The sequence below is a fragment of the Ammospiza caudacuta genome, chromosome 16 (genome assembly GCF_027887145.1).
Source record: "Ammospiza caudacuta isolate bAmmCau1 chromosome 16, bAmmCau1.pri, whole genome shotgun sequence".
NCBI classification, from domain to species: Eukaryota; Metazoa; Chordata; class Aves; order Passeriformes; family Passerellidae; genus Ammospiza; species Ammospiza caudacuta.
This window is the reverse complement of record NC_080608.1, coordinates 9,217,691-9,237,887: the sequence shown is the minus strand read 5'-3', so window position 1 is coordinate 9,237,887 and position 20,197 is coordinate 9,217,691. Positions and strand designations below refer to the sequence as shown.

The window sequence follows — 20,197 nt, the reverse complement described above, 5'->3', positions numbered from 1 at the left end:
GGAGGGTACCAGAGCGTGATGAGCAGAGCCACGTGCTGCCACCCTGCTCCACCCCAGGGCACACCTGGTGCATGCAGAACACCATTTCAGTGCCATCCTCACCATCTCAGCACTGTCCATCCACCAGGGCTCACCTGGTGCACACAAACATTGCACTTGTCACAGAACACCATCTCAGTGCCATCCTGCCCCCAGGGCTCACCTGGTGCACACAGACATTGCACTTGTCACAGAACACCATCTCAGTGCCATCCATCCCCCAAGGCTCACCTGGTGCACACAGACATTGCACTTGTCACAGAACACCATCTCGTTGCCGTCCTCCCCCTCGGGCGAGCGGCACACGTCGCACACCACGTCCTCGTCGTACTCGATGCCCAGGCCCTCCTCGGTCTCGATGGCCATGTTCATGTTCTCATAGCACATGGTCTCCAGCTCCTCCAGCACTCGCTCCAGGGTGGGCTCGTCCAGCTCAGGCTTTTCTGCAAGGCACAAGGCAGAGAGTGAAGGCAGAGAGTGAAGGCAGAGCCACCAAAGCAGCTCCAGTACAGGCGCCCATCCACCTTCAGGCAGCGTTTGACCAGGGGCTGAGCATTTCAGATGGAAACTCAAGAGCAAATCCACAGCCAGGGTGAAAAGGCTGCTCCTACCTCAGGATGCAGTTTGTATTTCATAGTAACAAAATATTGCTGCTGGCTGAGAGGAGGGAAACCCATTCAGCTGAAGCAATGCGGATAATTGGGGCTGACAGTTTAAATGTTCAAGGAGACAAGTTGTGCAAAGATGCTTTTTGCAGAGAGGGCTCAGACAAGCTTTGGCAACACAAAGTCAGTGCTTTAATTGTTAAAACTGAAAATTGACCATTTTAAGGCCAATTAAACAGAAATATAAAACTGAAGCCAAAGGCAGAAACTGAGCATAAATGAGGGGGGTATTTTTGTGTTTGGGTTTAGTGAAATCAGGAGGTCAGACCCAGGTGGGTCTTTTATTCCCCCCTCACCAGGATCTTTAATGGAGAGAGGTGGTAGAGATGCTTTACCAGAGCTTTCTCCACAGAGACAACCAGGAGTGTGAGGTCAATAACCAGCAGAGGTTTTTTAGAGCAGCAGCCTCTAGGAGAGAGACACCCAGCTGCCTTTAGACAGGACATGCTGCTGCCCTGTCTACACCACCCAAAATGGTGCCACACAGAAGGCTTGCCCCAGAAGTGCTGCCTCCCACCTGCACACAAAGATCCTGGTGCCACAAATGCAATGTGAGGTCACTCTACGCAAGGAAGAAAATCTGTCAGGAGCAGGGGTGAGGTTCTCCATGAAGGGTTAGAGGCAGAGTTAAGCCCCCATCACACCCTGTGTCCCAATCAGCTCTATGTCATCAGAGAAGGGGTGGGGACAACAGAAGTACCAGCAGGATGCAATACAAAACAATTAGACTTTGTAGTTCATTAGTGTGAAATATCCACAACTGGCCAGACAGTGAAGAAGCCTGACCCAAACTGCTGTCCACCCTCCTTGCTCCAAAGCAATGGAAGAAAATACTTCATTTATAAGCAGAGATGGGGAAAAAGGGCCTGAGGAAGAATCCATAAGGACCAGTTACTAATTAAGTGTTCAGTGAAAAAAGGGGCATCCTGGTCATCTCTCAAGCCACAGTGTGATGCCCCTGTTCTGGGCTGAACTCTGGGCTGCTCCAAGGCCCCAAGGGATGGGTTGCAGGGGAACCAGCACCTCAGGCTGGATGGGGCTGTCAGAGGCTGCATCTTTCCCCCCATAGCCACTGATCAACCGAAAAAACTCTGTCAAGGGGGAGAGCACCACGTAGGCGAGCTCGGCAAGCACACACACCATTGTCTGCCTTTTTAAGCTCTTCCCCAATGCTTCACTGGCACGGTTTCCCTTGGCTTGACAAGTCCCTGCAAACATCCAGCCTGGCATTTTACACGTCTATGTGGAGTCTGAGATACCATCTAAGACAGACAACACTGCTCCCTATCTCAGCCCTTGCAGGAGCTGGGGCTGCTGTGCTGCAGCGTGCCAAGGAACCTGCTGATACCTGCTGGATTCCGCAGCAGCCCCACTATGGGTGTGGGATCTGAGCCCCAGGCTGGCACAGGCTGCCTGGGGCTCTGCAGCTCAGCAATGTGGAGCATCCTGCACCAGCACAGCGAGTTCTGAGCACCAGGGCTGGGATGGAGCCTCCATCCTGCTCTTGGCACCGCTCCGGTTGGATGTCATGGAAACGTGGAAGGGTTGAGCTTGGAAGGGACCTTAAAGATCTTCCTGTTCCAGCCTCCTCTCCATGGGCAGAGACAAATTCCACGAGACCACGCTGCTCCAAGTGTTCCCTTGAACACTTCCAGCCACAGCTTCTTTGGATAACCTGTGCCAAAGCCTCTCAACACTCACAGGGAAAAATTTATTTCCAATATCTAATCTAAATCAATCCACTTTTAACTCAAAGCCATTCCCCCCTTGTCCTGTCATTGTCTGCATGTTACAGAGAAAGTCAGAGCATTATTTTTGCCTTATTGGAGTCCCTTTACAAACACACCACCCGAGGTGCACTTGCTCAATGTGACTTTATGTGAATATTAAACCAGTCCAGCAAGAATATCCTCCTCTTGGTCAGGGTTTAAACTCCCCATCTAGGACTATGAGCCTGGGCACCAGAGTGCCAGTGTGGAGTTACTCCATTCCTCCCAACATTTCAGGCTCTGCTCTTCTGCAAAGCAAAACGATCATCAAGGTGCTCCCAGTGCTTTTCCCCATACACTCTCCAGAGCTGCCCTGTGCTCATGGGAGAGGGCAGGCAGAGAGCTGGCAGCTGCAGGCAGCATGAGGAAGGAAAGGGAGGGGGTTTTCCACAGGAATCAAGAACTCAACCTTGCCCAGGGTCAGGATCATGCTGGCATTGCCACTGTTCCACTTCACCTCGAGTGGAAAGAAGCACCACCTCCTGAATTTTCCACCAGCACCTGCCTAACCCTGGTCCCAAAATTCCTGCCAGAGGAAGAGCAGAGGGAGAGCAGTGCCTTGGTGGGGTTCCAGCATGCAGCTATTGCAGCCTTAGATGGGAGTATGGATCTCACACTCACTCACACACAGAGGCACTCTCCCACTCCATTTAGGTGTAATTACATCAGGAATGTGTTTGCCAAGCCTCATCCCAAACACCTCGGAGCTCATTGAATTGACAATTGCACTTGATGGGGATGAAGCGATTAATCGTTTGTGAAACACTAAACAATGGGGCCTGGGGGTGAAGTGCTTTTTCCATTTGTGCTCCATTTATCTCCTTCTGTATCGCATGAAGTTTGTGCTACTGAACTCCATTCATAAAATTGTCATCTTTCTGGCTGCAAAAGCTCTCTCTTTATTGATCGTGGCCAGCTAAACAGCAAACAAAAATATCCTCCACCAAAACACTCCCTGTGTGCACATGCACAAGTGACACTATTATGGTCCCCAGAGAAGGAAAGCAAAGACAGACAACTGATATTGGCTACAGTTAACAAATCCAGTGATGTCCACATTTGGGACCATCCCCACATCAGCAGACTCTACCTGATGACCAAGAGAACAGTATTTACAGCTGGTTGTGTCAAGGTCTTAGGCAAGAAAACAAAGTTATTCTGAGCCCCCACAGAAGACAGCAGTGATAAACTTCACAGTTTGTCTGGAGGGACACAGGTAGATGTGAGGCTTCAATCCCGTGCCAATATAATCCCTGGCTATTTAGCTCAAAACACTGACACAGGGGGAGAATGTGCCATCACCCCTTCCAGGAGGCCACCCACACCCTTTCCCCATTAACACTGAGCTCATTAACCATGATGGGCTTTGATGTGGCCACCCAGCCTCCCCGGAACAGCCCAGGATTGCCCCACAGTGGGAAGGGTGTAATCCAGGGAATGTGCCTCCCACAGCATCTCAGAGGAGAAATCTGTCCCCTGCTTGCACAGGGCAGGATGCTGCAGGGCAGCACCTTCCCAGCTAAGGGAAGCACCAGAAAATGGGATTTCTTCAGAAATGGAGAAGAATGACAGATAATGATGCACTACAGGAGGTCTCCAGATCTGATTCATGAAAAGAAAGCATGAAAGAACTTTGCTCCAAGCAATAAAGTCATCTCTGTGTGTCTGTCAGGGTCTGCAGTGATCCCTGCAGCTCCTCAGCATCCCCATCACCCCAGGAGCTCCCAACTGCACAGCTCAGCCCTTACAACTGCCCACACAGCACCTGAAACACGGAATTTTAACCCTGTGTCCCAAAGGAACTGGGGTTACTGGGCTGGCCCTGCAGCCACAGAGCCACGCTGGGGAGAAGCACCAGGCAATTCCTCCACACAACACCGCCCTCCCTACAATTATTCCTGTAATATTGTAATTTATGTGGCATGAGGAGCAATATTCTTCTGCTAAATGAATTCTCAGCTACTCCTTGTCGTGGTGGGAGCCAACCCACGGCGAGGGGAGGAAAAAAATAGCTGGAGAGCCACCTTTCACAAAACAGAGACCTATTTCTGACTGAACTGTGCTCCACTAATATCAATTTACTGAAACAATAAATCCTTTCCCCCTGTGGAGAACACCTGGAGATGGAAACAGCTCATGAACAAACAGCTATCAGGAGTGCAGGCTGTGCCATTCAGTGATTCACAGACTATAAACCTGGGAGTCTGCTTTTCAGGAAATATATATATATATATATATATATAGAGAGAGAGAGAGAGAGAGAGAGAGAGATACATACACACATATATTTATATATTATATAAGTATAATTAATACTTCAATTATATTATAACATATAATATATTATATATTAATATAATATATATAATATTTATTATATTAATATATAATAAAATATATTTATATATATTAAAAAGAAGTAAAATTACTGCTTTTTAAAATTATAATTAAAAAGGGAAAGCAACTGTGAGGTGATGTACGCTTGTCTCTGACTATCTTTGCAAACCTGAGGTGAAAGAATGACAGGTCCCTGATGGGATGGGGTGTTCACACATGGTACAGGGACCACACACTGCAGGAATCTCCTTCCAGCTCCCTGGCCCTCCAGCTCGCCCTGGGCAAGCCACTTCAAACCTGTCTGCTTTGTCACCTGTGGGGACACCAGCCACCTGTGTGCTCTTGTGGGGACACCAGGCACCCTGCCCCGGGCTGAGTGCCCCCTGGGCATCCTGCGGGGACATCAGGGGATGGCAGGCAGCCAACCACCTGAACCCCACAGCAGAGCACTGGGACTCCCAGAGCCACCTCCATCCCACCACCTGCAGCCACACAGCCCTTGGACCATACAGCAATTGTACATCAATCTTTTATCAGCGTTATTTATAAACAGACCCCGCGTGCAAAGCGTGACCAACACACAAACAGTGAACTGAGCATCCACAGCGAAACCTCCAGACATTTTGTTACAAACACAGCCTGCTAATGCACTTAAAAGATTTACAGGAACCAATTATCACCCTTTCTGCCACCCACCGACATCAATTATTGCTCAAATTTAAGATGATGACAAAATGTTTCAGAAGGCACTTTGGAAGCTGCAGAGATGCTGGGCTCTGACAGGGCTGTCCTGGAGCACTCCTGATGAAAGCCTCCTCACCCCATCAGCAGCAGAGATGGAGTGCTGCTGGAAACTGCTGGCATTACTGCCAGGAATTATGGAAACAGCACAACAGCGACTTGATGTAAAAACTGATTGTGCTGACAACGTGGAGGGAAAATGTCCCACTGATCTCCCACCCTGCTAATCCATACATTAATACATCACATACAAACTATTAATACAGTCATTTACACGTGGTATTGATTATCTGTATCTCTGAGGAGATAAATAAGCTCAGATTCAGAGGCTTGTGATGTTTTACAGAGGGGAATGGCTTCAAACTGACAGAGGGCAGGTTTAGATTGGATATCAGGAAGAAATTCTTCCCTGTGAGGGTGGTGAGGCCCTGGCACAGGGTGCTCAGAGAAGCTGTGGCTGCCCCATCCCTTGGAAGTGTCCAAGGCCAGGTTGGATGGGGTTTGGAGCAACCTGGGACAGTGGAAGCTGTCCCTGCCCATGGCAGGGGGTGGGAACGGGATGAGCTTTAAGGTCTCTTCCAAACCAAACCATTCCACAATTCTGTCCTGGCATGTCCTGCACAGTGGGACATGGACACACGGTGGTGGGCAGCAGCTGCCAACAGGCTGTGCCTGGGGAGTGCCAGCTCCTGCCTCAGGGGGAGAAAGGGGCTCCCAGAAGGATGCAGTGGGATGGGAGCAGCCTCAGAGTGTGACACCCAGGAATGCCAGGGTGGGAAGGAGCCGCTCTGTGAGGAGCAGGAGTGACAACACCCTCTGCTCCACCGAGCACATCGTGCCCAGGGTACCCCACTGACTGCAGCTTCCTTCACATCTACTCGACCAATCTCACCTCCAGCAGGGAGGGATCAGCTCATTAGCACACAGACACATCTCAAGCATGCAAGCACTGAATTCCCCCCCAGAGCTTCAAAAGCAATCCATGTGACCTTTGCATGTTCCTGCCATAAAATACCAGGAACACCTCCAGCTCCAAAGATAGAAGCTGTGGTAGGCATATGTGAGCAGAATACACCATATGGATTAAGTCAAGGGAATACTTAGAAATGTCGACTCTGCCTTCAGCAAAATTGATTCCGACAACAATTTCAGCAATTTCTTGAGGATTTTCCGTGTGTTTATGAAGTGTCCATCACTGCAAAAGGATCTTTCAGCCTTGCTCTTTGAAGTCTCTCTAGCTGCACTCTTACAATAGCTTTGGATTTAGTAGAGATCACAAAACACAGCATAAAATGTTAATGTAAAAATGAAGATTTATGGCATGGCTGCTGTCTAAAAGGATGGGCCTGTGCTGCCTGGAGTGGCATGGACATTAATCTGGCTCCAGGCTCCATTCAGTCTTCTTCAGATCCACTTTTTTTACAATCTCATATTGCAGCAGCAACAAATAAAACACTTAGGCATGCCTAAATACTGACTTCATCTCTAGGACACAAAGGTTCTTTAAACAGCACATTTCCATCGAGTACAGCAACAGCTACTGAGGCATCTTACTAGGGGGTTTAAAACTATTTAAAGCTGTTTCATGTTTGAAACTTTTGCTTTTCATGTGAAACCTTTGCTTTCTGGAGCAATTCCACTTAATTGGGAGAGGAGTCAGCAGGCAGAATGCAGAGAGCTGGAGCTATCTGGAGGTTTATCTGATCTTGGTGATAAAATTCCATCCCTGGGGTGACCTAAAAAGGACTGGAAAAGGCATGTGCTGTGTGCTACGTAGAGCCACAAAAGGCGAGCTGGATGATCTCATAGGTGTTTTCCAGCTCTCCTCCCCACACATCCTCAGGAGCCAGTCAGAGATCTGGATCCTTCTTTGTCATTAAATATTTTGGGAATGACATACTGTGCCCCTGCACAGCCCAGTGACAAGAGTTCAGCCAAACACCCATGAAGAATTTAAACTTCTGCCTACCTCCTAAATTAAGGCTGGGAGATAACTCCTGGCTCCTCTGAATGGGAGGACAGGCTGCCATTCTCTAGTTAAGTCATGTTAATGATCTTGGAGATTAGCAAAGCAGGTTTGGAGATCTCAGGGAGTCATTAACAGTGTCATTAATGTCAAGGGCTTCCGGGAGAAAGAGCTATTTATGGACTGCCTTGGGTGCTGAAGGGCACCCAAATCCCACCCTGGCTTTTCCCATCTGAGAAGCAGAGGGAGCAAAGCCCTGCTCTGGCCCAGCCTAGGAGCTGAGCAGCAACAGATTTGCCACAGCTTTCCTCTACGAGCACCCAAACCCCATCACTTCCATGGGCAGGAAGATGCAAAGAAGCACAATGACCTCCAGGCTCCACAGCAGGCACAGCTCCCAAGGGTGATGTGACCATGGCCCTGCAGCCAGGAGCACCAACTCCCATCCAGCTTCCCACCTGCCAAACCCCCAGCTCCCCATAGCAGCAGGGATGGGGCATTATCAAAGCCACATCTCTTCCAAGTCACTGGAAAAAATGTACCACAAGTAGAGAATTTGGGAGGAGTGGGGAAGGGGGAAAGATACCAGAATCTATTGGGTTGAAGCTGTATCTGCAGTGGATTTCACATGCCAAACATTGGTTTTCAAAGCTACTCTCTCCCCAGCATATTTAAGGCTCAGCCAGTAATGACAGAGCCTCCTCAGTGACAGGAATGGGCTGGAGAAGCAGGAATGGACAGGAATGGGCAGTGATGCTCTCTGCACCACCACTGCTGGGATCACCTCAGTCCTATCACCATCTAGAGCTGGTGATGGCAGGAAGGCTCAAGGGCTTCCTCAGACTCTGTGGTTTCAACCAGCCTGGACAAACATCTCCTAAGGACACTCCTTGGAAAAGGTGACTGGCTGATAAACAATGAGATGGAGGGCAAAAAATGCAGCTTGCTCAGAATGGCTGGGGGTCAGCACAAAGCACTGCCTGTGTCCTGACCCGGGATGGATTCCCTGGGATGCTGAGGTGCCAGCCACACCAAGAGCAGGGCTATGGCTGGGATAAAGCTCAGCCTAAACCTCCCCTCCTAAACTCAACTCACTCCCAAGGCAGAGCTGCTGGAGAAGCTGCCCCTCTAGCCCAGCACTCGTGGGGTTGGCACCTCCCAGCCCAAAGGTGACATGGGGACAGCCAGCTCCTGTCTGGCCTGGGGCAGGACCTTCCAACTATCTCCACCTTCCATCACCCCTGGAGCTCCACAGCTGGAAACTGCATTTGAAACAGAATACTCTGAAGAAATAATAAAGCAAGGCAAATTTAATCCAACTGAGCTGGAGAAGCCAAATCTCTGCCCACTTCATTTCTAGAGACTTGTGAAATACACACAAGAGGAAGTGGAAATAGAGACAATGCTTCTCTGGAGCCCAGAAACATTCTGGTGGCCCTGCAGCTGTGGAGATGGTGAGGGAAATGTAGCAGGGGGTACAGTGAAGGCACAGTGAGGTCAGAATGATGCCCAGTGTGGTTGAAGGTGGTTTCTTGATGCAGCAACAGCAGCTGTGCATAGTTAGGAAGGATGGATCCTCTGAAAGTCCTGAGCAGGACTGAGGCACTTGGCTCTATCCAGCAGCACCCTCTGCTCTGCACAAGGACTTCAGTGCAGCTCCAGTGCCTCAGAACCTGTGTGTGCTAATGACAGAGCTGGGGCTGCTGATACAGGAGCAGCTAATGAGGGCAGAACTGACTTGTGACTTCTCTGTGATGCTACAGGCTCCACAGTGTTGGATTATGGGAAATCCAATATACAGGATACCTATACCAGATATTCACACAAACTGTGAAAGCAGCTTATAAAACTCTCTCAAGGTCATGGTAACAAAATTTCATTGTAAACCATGAGTACACCAGAAGGACAGATCTTCCAAAACCAACATCAGTCAATGTCATGGCCAACTTCTGAGCTTGTCTGTGCTCCATGCAAGCTCATTGAACTGCATCTTCCTGACCTCATCCTGAATCCTGCTGCAGCCCTCAACCAGCTGCCTGGGAGAGCCACACAACCCTCCTGCTCCACAGGGCACTATCCCATCTGCTCAAGTACCTGTCAAATCCTTTCCCCCACTCCTGAAAGGCCTTTGCCACCAGGACTAACCCTTCGTGCAGGCACACTTGAGCCCTCACTGACCTCTCAAGGTGAATGCTTTACTGAGGTATTGCTCTTACCTGCAGGGCAGCAGCCACACCACAGCAACGCTTCCCTAACAAGGACTGGAAAATCCCTCCACAGTCTGGCAGGGCTACACACACCCAGGGGTCTGTGCCAACAAATCTGCCCAGCAGACCATGCTAAGCTAGTGCCAGTGGTCAAATTCCAAGCTCAGGTAGTTGCACTTGACTAAAATCCACTAAAGGATTTGAAGAATGTGCAGTGATATAACAGCAGTGATGCAGGCAATGTTAGGCTGTGATATCTAGAGAATGCCTGGAACAAGAAACAAGCAGGACCAGGCTTTCTGACAGTTCTTCTTCACGGCTTTTAGTTCCACATATTTACTCAAAAATGCCCACTGTGGGACAGCCAGGGCAGAAAGAAAACAAAGGCAGCAATACTCACCCATCTCCTTGAGCTCCATGTTAACAAGCTCCAACCAGCAGGCATCGAGCTCGTCCAGGTCATAGCGGCTCATGCCCTGCAGGTAAGTCCTTGTAGCCTCTGAGATCTCAGAGCCAGGCAGGCTGCTGGGTGAAACCTGTGAGAGTGAGCTCTCCAGCTGGGGGATGATCCTGGAAGAAAAGAAAGGGAGGTTCAGAAAGAGCTACAACTCAGAAAAATATTCTGTTTCTTGCCACGGAGGGTGAGAGCACACTGGGCACCTGACTCTGTGAAGGAAAACAAAGCCACTGCACCTAAAGTCAATCCAAGCACTGACAGACAGCCTCAGGAGAGCAACTACAGCAAGAGTGTTCCCATTCACCCTCAGAAATTACTCTTTACATGAGAAAAATGAGGTGCAGTGGAGATGATGCTCCAAGCAGTGACAGCAAACCCCCCAGGCATTACCTGCTCCATGAACACCTCCACTGTGCCATACAATCAGTGCTACATCCACTGGGCAGCTCTTTGGCACTGGGGAACATCCCATGGTGGCCTGTAAGACTTGTTCTGAGTGCTCTCTAATCACAACCACGGGGATGGGGAGAGGAGCTGCCTCGTGTGCTGCAAACTCCCTGCACAGAGAGGAACCAGGCTCTGGCTGTCAGCAATTCTGCCTTTCCCTGGCAGCTCTGCAGCAATATGCATGAGACTTGCCATGCACATGTCAGCAGTGTCACGCCTCATGACACGCAAGCAGAGGACAGGCTGGAAATGAGAAGCAGCCTGTGGTGCCAGCTGACACATCTCAGAGAGGTTGGGAGCTGGAGCTTGCTGCAGGATTTGCACAGCTCACATTTCCTCCCTGACATCCACCTCCTGGCACAGAGAGCAAGCCAGAAAGATGCTGCACAGAAACAGCAACCAAACACACCTCACTGCAGCGCAGCTTCTCCCCATGCAGAGCTGGAGGACCCAGCCCTGCTCTTGCACCAGGGCCAGCTGGGAAGGCTGCTGGTCCCTGCAAGACTTTTATCTGCCTTCTGTCCTGCTGTGCAAGCTAATGTCAGAGCATTGAGTGCCTTGTGCTCTGGGATGTGTCTGGGGCAGAGCCATGGTGTCCATCACAGAACCAGATGAGCTGTGGTACCAGGTGCTCCAAGGTCTGTATGTGCCAGGGAGAAACACCTGAGCCCAGCTGTCCTTGGGAATGAGACCCTGCCTGCCTTGCCAAGGTTGGGAAGGAATCTGTGGCAGGGCAGGAAAATGAACCTGGAGCTCCTACAGAGCCAGACATGCAGTTTAATTGCTGTCCTCTGTGGTCACAAACACTGGAGGCACTTCCAGAGCCACCAGCAGGAGAAGCATTATGGCTCAGAGAGAAAAACATCAAGAAATGGGTTCTTCTTATCTCTTTTGCTTTACTTGCCCCACAGTAAATTGAAAATAACCATGTGACCCAATGTCCTGAGTACATCTCCAAAATTAAGGTAAAGAATCAAAAAGAGCCACATGGAAGGACAGCTCAGTCCCCACATTTGAGAACAACCTCACTGTAATCCAGGACAGCACTTGGAGATTCACTGACTTCTCTAATGCAGACATTAGAGGGATGCTCCAGCCACAGCTTCAGGACTGGCATCTAAGGAGCTCCCAAACCCTTAAAATCAGAGAATCACACAATAGATGGGTTTGGAGGGAACCTTAAAGATCATCTAGTTCCACCCCTCCCTGCCATGGGCAGGGACAATTTCCACCATCCCAGGTTGCTCCAAGCCCCATCCATCCTGGCCTTGGACACTTCCAGGGATAGAGCAATCAACAGCTTCTCTGGGCAACCTGTGCCAGGGCCTCACCACCCTCACAGGGAAGAATTTCTTCCTAACATCTAATCTAAATCTGCCCTCTGTCAGCTCAAAGCTATTCCCCTCTGTCTAATCACTACATACCTATCTAAAAACTCCCTGTCCAGCCTTTCTTGTAGCCCCTTTAGCCACTGGAAGATGCTATTAACAAAAAAATAAAGCAAGAGCTGCTGGTACAATGTACAATTGGTTCACATCAGACTGAACCTCTCCTTTTCATGAGCCCAAGTCAGGGTCAGCCCTCACAGAGACAGAACCTGGGTGTGGGAGCAGCCAGGCTGGGCACAGCCTTGTGTTACAGGAGAGAGAAAACCACTCCTCCACCTGCAATGAATGCTTCTGTTGGGGAGGGCTGCCTGAGCAGCACGAGCTCAGGGCCATAAGCCCTCACTAAGCCAAGTTACACAAGCTGCTCACCCCAAAGCCCCTGCAACAGGTGATGCTCTGACACCGAGCCAGCCGCGGATGCTCGGGATGGCAGGAGCAAAGAGCTGCTATTTTTACCCTGGCATGAACCTGCAAAGATTAATGCTCTGTGTACATATCAAAGGAGTACCCTGAACAGGTCATTCACTGCACTGACATCACTGAAATGCACTCAGTGTGATGAGGATGCTGGTGTGACTGGAGCTGTTGTCATCTCGTCACAGGGGTTCCATGCTGTTGTCTCCTTATCACAAAAGCTCCAAACCTTCTTGGTGTTTCTTGTGGGTAGCTCCTCAGAGCACTGACTCTTTCTTCTCCACAAAGCAGCCAACTGACTCCAACCCCTGCCCAACCAGGCACCCCACTCTTTTATAGCACTCTTCTTCTCTTTGGGTACAGCTGTGGCCTGTTAAAGTCAGGCCTGTTCCTAATCTTTGGTAATTGGCCAGCAGGAACTCCTTAGGGGTGAGATTACTTTCTACACTATCTTTATTTTCTTATATTCTGTCCCCCTACATGGAGCAACCCCTTGGGGTTACCTCACACAGTGCATCCAGTACTACCCACCAAGAGGGGTGTGCGGGACCTGCCTGAGCCTGGGCACATCCACTCCCACCTGGGCACACAGCTCCACCTCCTTTCTGCAGGCATCTCGTGGAGAAGTTTTGCTGAACCTGATGCTCAGGGACAGGAGACAAGTGACAGTCACCTCGAGTCATGTACCCCCCTCCCCAGTGCTCCCAATATCCCCAAACCTGGATTCATTTAGAGTCTCAAACCTGGATTCATGTTCAGACTCTCAAACCTGGACTCATGTTCAGACTCTCAAACCTGGATTCATGTTCAGACTCTCAAACCTGGATTCATGTTTAGAGTCTCAGACTTGGATTTATGTTTAGACTCTCAAACCTGGATTCATGTTCAGACTCTCAAACCTGGATTTATGTTCAGACTCTCAAACCTGGATTCATGTTCAGAGTCTCAAACCTGGACTCATGTTCAGACTCTCAGGTCCTGGCTGTGCACAGTCCCTGGTGATGCAGAGAGCACAGGGAGCTCAGGGGCTCACTGATGGTAGCAGCTCCACCAGTGCTCAGTGTCCAGCTCTTTCTGACACTGTAATTAAATGCAGTTTGCTTTGGTTTAATGGGAACTGGCACTTGTAGAGGGACATTTTGCCTCTCACCACGTCACTGATGATGAAGATCAAGGTAATGAAGATACCAACATCTAACAAGCTGACCAGCACTCTGTTAAAGGTTTGAAACATGCCAGTGCAGGGATGGCAGGTGCCTCTCCCCATCTGGGAGCGCAGGGATCAGGGAGGGATGATCAGGTGCTGCAGCTCTCAGCACTTTCCTACAAGGAATAAGCATTAATATGAAAAGTATCTTCCTAAGAGGATCACTAAACTTTACTTTTGAAGTTTCCTCCCCATAACCCCATGCTGGTCTGGCAGCAAGGGCTGGGATCCCCTGGAGTTAATTCAGGCTTGGGATGCTGGGATATGTTCATGCCATTTTCTCACCATTTCAAATACCAGCAAACAGAGGAGGTCAGAAATTAAGAAACTGAAATAGCTGCTAAATTATTTTTTATACAGTGAAAAACTTGTATAACCCTATGAAGACCTGCTGGAAGCCTGGTCCCGATCAACTCCCTGACTCATCTGCAGCACTCAGTTAAACACACAAGGGTTTTATGGCTTGCCAACAATTCAGCAAACCCCAGGAGAGCCTGTGCCTGCTCCCATGAGCACTGCTCCCACCCCGAGGGGAGCTGGAGGCTGCCAGATGCTGAGGCTCACATGGGGCATCCCAGTGCCCCAGAGATGCACAGCCTGCCAGTGATTCCTGCATCTGCTCTGGTGGATAAAATCAGGTTCCTAAAAAGCAACCCACTCCTTCCTGACATGTGCTACCACACCTGCAAAGTTCTTCCTGGTGCTGAGATGTAAAGAAGAGTAAGTGCAGTGACAGTGCCTTAGGCCAGGAGGAGCTTTGGAAGGAAGAGATCCTACAGTTTAAGACAAGAGAGCAATCCTTTGGGAAAGACCATGTCCTGCCTCACAGCAATACAGAGAACAGACCAAGCTGGGCACCTTCCTCACCTCCAGCAGCTTCAAGAAACTGGAGCCCAAAAAGCGTTAAGCTTTGTGCTGTCCAAGCACTGCAGTGGAGACATGGCAATAAAAAGGGAACAAAGCCCAGAGGCTGCCCTCAGCAGTGTCTGTCCATCTCCTGCTGGGCTCCAGGAGCTGGGGATGTCATCAGGGCTCCCCTTTTGTGCACAGACAAGTCTTAATCCATTGGGAAACCATGTTCCCAAATTTGCTTGGTGGACAAAGAAATAGCCAGGCTGGGTGATGAGGAGTCTGCACAGGAACCACCAACCCACCCAAATTCACCATCAAGGCAAAGAATCACAGGGGCAAAGCCTCCATCAGGAGCCAGACCATTCACAGAAGCTCAGCTACACAGGAGGAGCATTTACTCCTTTATTTACCCAGAGACACAGCATTTTCTTAAAATCCTGTATCCATCAAAGGCTCCTTTAAACGAAGGGCTGAAAATTGGGATCAGCCTGAAAATCACAACAAACCTGAGGCCATTAGTCTGAAAGTGGGTCTCAAGGGCACTTGAGGAAAAGGAGTAAGTGGACCCCAACACTCTTGAGGATCACATCTATCCCTGGAGAAGATTACACTGTAATAAAATATACTCAGCAAATTCCCATGGTTAATCATCTCTGTAAACTGAATGCTTCACTTGGCTGAAGGGAGAAGGCTTTTTTTTTCTATATGCTCCCTTTAATATATCAGAAATAATTAATCCTGCATAGTGTTTCTCATGTAAAAATACTTAATTTTATTACAAGGAAGACATTAGTCAGTAATCTTTTCTTTACCTCCACTCGAGCCTAAATTAGTCTTGTCCAATGTCCATAAATAAGTCAGCCTAAGAAAGTCAGTGCAAAGACAGCTCTGCCAGCAGCCCTCAGTGCTGATACTGCTCCTACGTACTGCTCTGCTTATGGGGAATTCTCCTGTGGCACACAACAGCTTTAAAGGGGCAATTTAAAGGGATGATTTTCACTTTCTGTTTATTAAAAATAGTATCTAGCAGGCCATTTGGACTGGGTGCCCCACTTTCTTTTGAACTTAAGCTAACAGATTTTATACATGCTGTTGCCTCTCAACAGCAGAGCAGAATTTAAGCATTTAAGTTAGAAAAAGTGCCTGGGGGTATAAGGGTGAAGGATAGGGCTGGAGATAGTGGTGGATGGCCACAATAATGAGCCACAACCCACACACAAGGGTTTGTGATCCTCAGCATTCCCACTCCCAGATTTACTGACCATGTTACTCCTACTTCTTGTATTTTTATGGCTTCTAGTAAAGGCTATAAAACCATGAGCCAAAAACTACACTCGCAAAACTGGGCTCAAAGACAAGAGGGAAGGCCAAGAAGATAATATATATTTAGATATATAGATAATATATATTTTAGGTTTTCATTAACTGGCCTGAGGTTCAGACCTGCAAGCAAGCTGGCCTGAGCAGCTGGATGAGCCCAAAAGTGTCTTTAGGCTCACCCAGGGCTTGGTGCTAACAGGTACCTGCGCACTTCACCCTTCCCTCCTTGGCTGAAGATACCCCAGGGAACATCTGGAGCACCCTGGTCACCAGCACAGAGAGTTCAGAGCTCTGTGAGCACCCTGCTGGCACAAGGAACCTGACACCAGAGCCCCTGGACCCTGCCGAGGAACCACAGGTACCCAGAGCCTGCCAACACATCCTCCTGTGCATGGAGAAGGGATGCTAGGGGCAGCTGGTCCTGGAGAGAGGGGACACAGTGCATCTCAACAGGGCACTGTCGCCAAACCCTCTTATTTTAAAACAAACAAGAACCCAAAGAGAAGAATGAGATGGCACCGCTGGGACCACTCTGTGCAGAAAATAAACTATTTGCAGTATTTCCTTATTGGCTGCTGGAGCCAAAACCCCCTCAAGATTTGGCAACAGCCTCTGAAAATCCATGCAAATTCATCATGCATACATACATCAACAGAGCAGTCACAGGAATGGGAACCTCTGGTCTGGGAAGGGAAGCCTGTGATGGCTGATGGATGAAGGGAAACCTAGATGGCCCCATCTGCCACCCATTCTGCACCTTTTGTAGGCTATCTTCATGGCAGGGGCTGCAACAAGCACATTCCTAGCAAAAAAGGCTGATGGAGGGAACTTAACATCAGCCCCTCCCATGCACATCCCTGCTTGGGCACACAGCTCAGTGCCATGAGCAGTCTGTCCCCCCTGCCCTGATGGGCACAGGGCGTGCCTGGGCTGGCACTGCCCTTTGCTACAACCCAAACCTTCCTTTAAGTGCCTGTCCCAAAAACCCACACAGGCAGTGACACACACAGTCCAGCCATGAAGCTCCATTTGCCTTTTGCTGCTGTGCTGAGAGAACAAAGCAGCTGAATCCCAGGAGCATCCAGAAACAGGAGCAGCCGTGCCCAAAATGCACCCCCTGACTGCACAGACACCGGTGCCTGATGCTCAGCTCCGGGAAGGTCCCTTTGTGCTGCCTGAGTGGCACAGAGGATGCTCAAGAAGGGGTTAATGCAGCTCGCAGCAGCTCCTGCCCTGGTGCCAGCAGCCAGTGAGTGCAGCTCCAGGTGACGTAATGCTGGGTGCTGTGCAGCAATGCTGGCTGGCTGGGCAGGCTGCACTCCCAGCCCTCCTGCTGGATGCCTCGGGGACCCCGGGATGCCTCAGGGACCCCAGCATGTCCCAGGGACCCCAGCACGTCCCAGGGACCCTGCTGTCCCCAGCCCAGGACAGGGTGTCCCCTTCAGCTGCTGCTGCTCTTCCCCAGCTGAATTCTGACACTCGGTGCTACCCAGTGAACATCAGAAATTTTCATTATTAAAGCATCCCCAGCCATGGGGAGCATCTGATCCCTGAGCAGCACAGCACAGCTCTGCAGGGCACAGCCAAATTCCTTCCCAGGATCATTCAAGGGCTCTCTCTTTGGGCTTAGAAATCCCCCTGTGACAATCCCATTCCCATTTCCATGCAGAACGTTAAGGATGGGGTAAGGTGGCCCCTCCCAGCTGCTGGCAGTTTAGGATTTACATAGGCAGGATCTGGAAGTTTTACAGAAATGCAGCTGAAGCTCCCAATTAAAATTAACAGGTGCAGTAAGAAAAATGCTCAGTTGTTCCCTCCCCATCTGAAATCTCCTTCTGTAACAGCCTTTAACCACAGTGGGTCCTTCCAGGCCCCTGGAATAACATAATCCTCTAAGGAGAAAGTGATTCACTCTTCTTTGATGTGATAAAAAGAGGAAAACAAGTGAACAGGAGGCACTAAACAGCCATCTTGTGAAACCCAGACAGCTTTTCCAATTCCATTTTTGAGCTGTTTATCACCACATAAAAAGCCTGATACCCAGCAGACTAGAGGAAGACCAGTGTTGATGTCCCTGTCTTTCTCACATTTATATTCCAGCCTAAATCTCACCGAGATTTAGCTCAACAAATGAATTATTTAAGTTGCAACTCTGATTCAGTGCCCAGAGAATCATTTTGATGTAGATGGCAGCGGGGACCTGGTACAGAAGGATTCAGGTGCAGAGCAGTGTCTGCTTTCCCAAGGCAGATGAACCAGAGGGTTCATCTCCACAGCTTCTGAGAGAGGAAAACCAGGGCTGCAGAGACACAGCAATGGCTGGGCAGTGCTTTGCTGGTGGGCTGATTGCAACAACAAAACACAGATGTTTTTCTGGCAGACCAGACAAAAGCAATGTCTGGGCTGAGAGCAAAACGCACACATAATTTCTGATGCTGTGCAAAGATCTTCTCCAGATTCCTTTCCCCCTTTTCTCTCTGTGCCATTCAGCTCTAACAGTGTTGAAGGCAGCAGGGGGACTGTCCCTCCCTGCTGCTGGGAGGTGACACAGCCTGTGCTGCTCTCCTGGCTCTGACACCCAGCAGAACACAGCAAACAGAGCAGCCTCCAGTGCCAGGGCAGCTGCAGGGGATGCTCACACAGCTCCCTGCAGGCAAGCAGGGCAGAGCAGCCCCAGCACCCACAGGTGCTGCTCTCCCCCTTTCCAAGAGCATCCCTGACCCCCCCATGGCCCTTCAGGGACCCATGTGGGTCACACAGCAACCTCCTCCAGACCCAGCCTGCAGGCTGCCAGCATCCTGCTCATTCCCATTTCAGCAACAGAGGTCTTGGAATTGCTACTAGAGAAGCCAGGGACACTTGAGTGTGTGTTTTCTGGATATAAAAAAGACAAAAAAAAAAGTTGCTTCTTTATGTAACTTAAGTCAAGCTACTAACATTAAAGCATCTGGAATTAATTATCCCAGCCAGATAATGTTTCCATAATTACTTCAGTAATGCAAACAGCTCCACTTGCCTTTGTATCCACCTACTAATGGAGACCAGAAACAGAAGACATGAGCAATGGTGGCAGCTCTGCACCTGCCAGGGTCTGAGCAGGAGCCACAGCAGACCAAGATCTGCACAAACCCCCCTGACACTGTTACTCACAGGGCTGAGTGTGGCAGAGCTCAAAACACAGACATGAGCACAAGATGACAACAACTCCCATCCAGCAGCAGTGTCTGCACATGGGTCTCCTTAGAGAAACCCAGCCCAGTGCAAGCAAAGCTTTGAGGAATTTGAAAAGGCAGCACCCAGACTCTCTTAATGTGTTCTGGATCACTGAACTGACACTGAACCTTGAAGCACATGAGAACAGCTCTGACACTCCAAGCAGCTCAGAGCTCATCCCACAGAACAGGGAGGGATCCATGTGCCTCTTCCACCATCCCCTGCAGCTTTGGGTGCACCTCATGAAACCCCAGAATGGTTTGAACTGGCAGAGACTTTTAAAGGTCCTCTAATCCAAGCCCCATGCCATGAGCAGGGACACCTTCAACTAGACCAGATTTTCCAGATCTTCTTCAAGTGCACTGAGAGAAACGACCTGCAGCTCTCCTCCACCTCCCCAAGATGTTAGGAACACAGTGCAGCTCACTTTCCAGCAACACCCCACCTAAATTCTACAAGATTACCCACAGCACCACCAAAAACTGAGCAGCTGCTCCTGCTGCTGGGCTGTCCCTCTCCTCCCATCACTCTGGAGAGCACTTAAATGCAACAGATGCTTGCATTGTTCAGAGGGGACCCAAGGTGCCCTAAATCACTGGGAGGTGATTTCATTGGGGCTGTGGTTGCAAGCCCAGCAGTCAGAGCTGCTGGGGTTCGCCTGGCTACACAATAAATCCACGGTTCTGGATGGAGAGCAGAGGCAATGCAGTGAGCTGTGGAGGCTCCCAAGGCTCTACCAAACCAGAGTGGGTCCCAAGAGCTGCAAACCTTGTTACAGAGCAGCAGGAAATCCAGCTCACTCGTTCTATACATTTGCTGCTGAAGCACACTTGACTTTCTGTGTGCTTGATCCAGTATAAACCACAGGCATCCACTGGGAAAATTAGCAAACATTCAAAATAAAAGTCCAAGTGGCTCAGAATGAGGTAAGAACAGGCTGGATTAGCACATTTCCCATAGCAAACTAATAAAGGTGAGGACTTGCTGAAAGCCCACACAAGAACTTGTCAAGCAGAGAGTAAACCTGAAATGATGACAAGTAACAGGCAGAGTAAATCACACTCACTCCTTTGCAAAGCACTCACAGGCACTGGGCACGAGCCAACAACCTCCTGCAGCACCAGTGCCCCCTTCTGCGGCACCAATGCCACCCTGTGCAGCACCAATGCCACCCT

The 20,197-nt window shown here is 49.7% G+C and overlaps 1 protein-coding gene across 3 annotated transcripts in view; it reads right to left on the bottom strand.

Annotated features, from left to right (window-relative positions):
- JADE2 (jade family PHD finger 2) overlaps positions 1 to 20,197 on the bottom strand; it is a 74,585-nt gene that overhangs the window by 26,548 nt on the left and 27,840 nt on the right. For all 3 annotated transcript variants that reach the window (XM_058815045.1, XM_058815044.1, XM_058815046.1), the window contains 2 exons: positions 10,125 to 10,294; positions 271 to 482 (listed from right to left, as the gene is read on the bottom strand). In XM_058815045.1, coding sequence (XP_058671028.1) covers positions 271 to 482; positions 10,125 to 10,294 — 382 coding nt within the window. The remainder of the gene's footprint in view (positions 1 to 270; positions 483 to 10,124; positions 10,295 to 20,197) is intronic.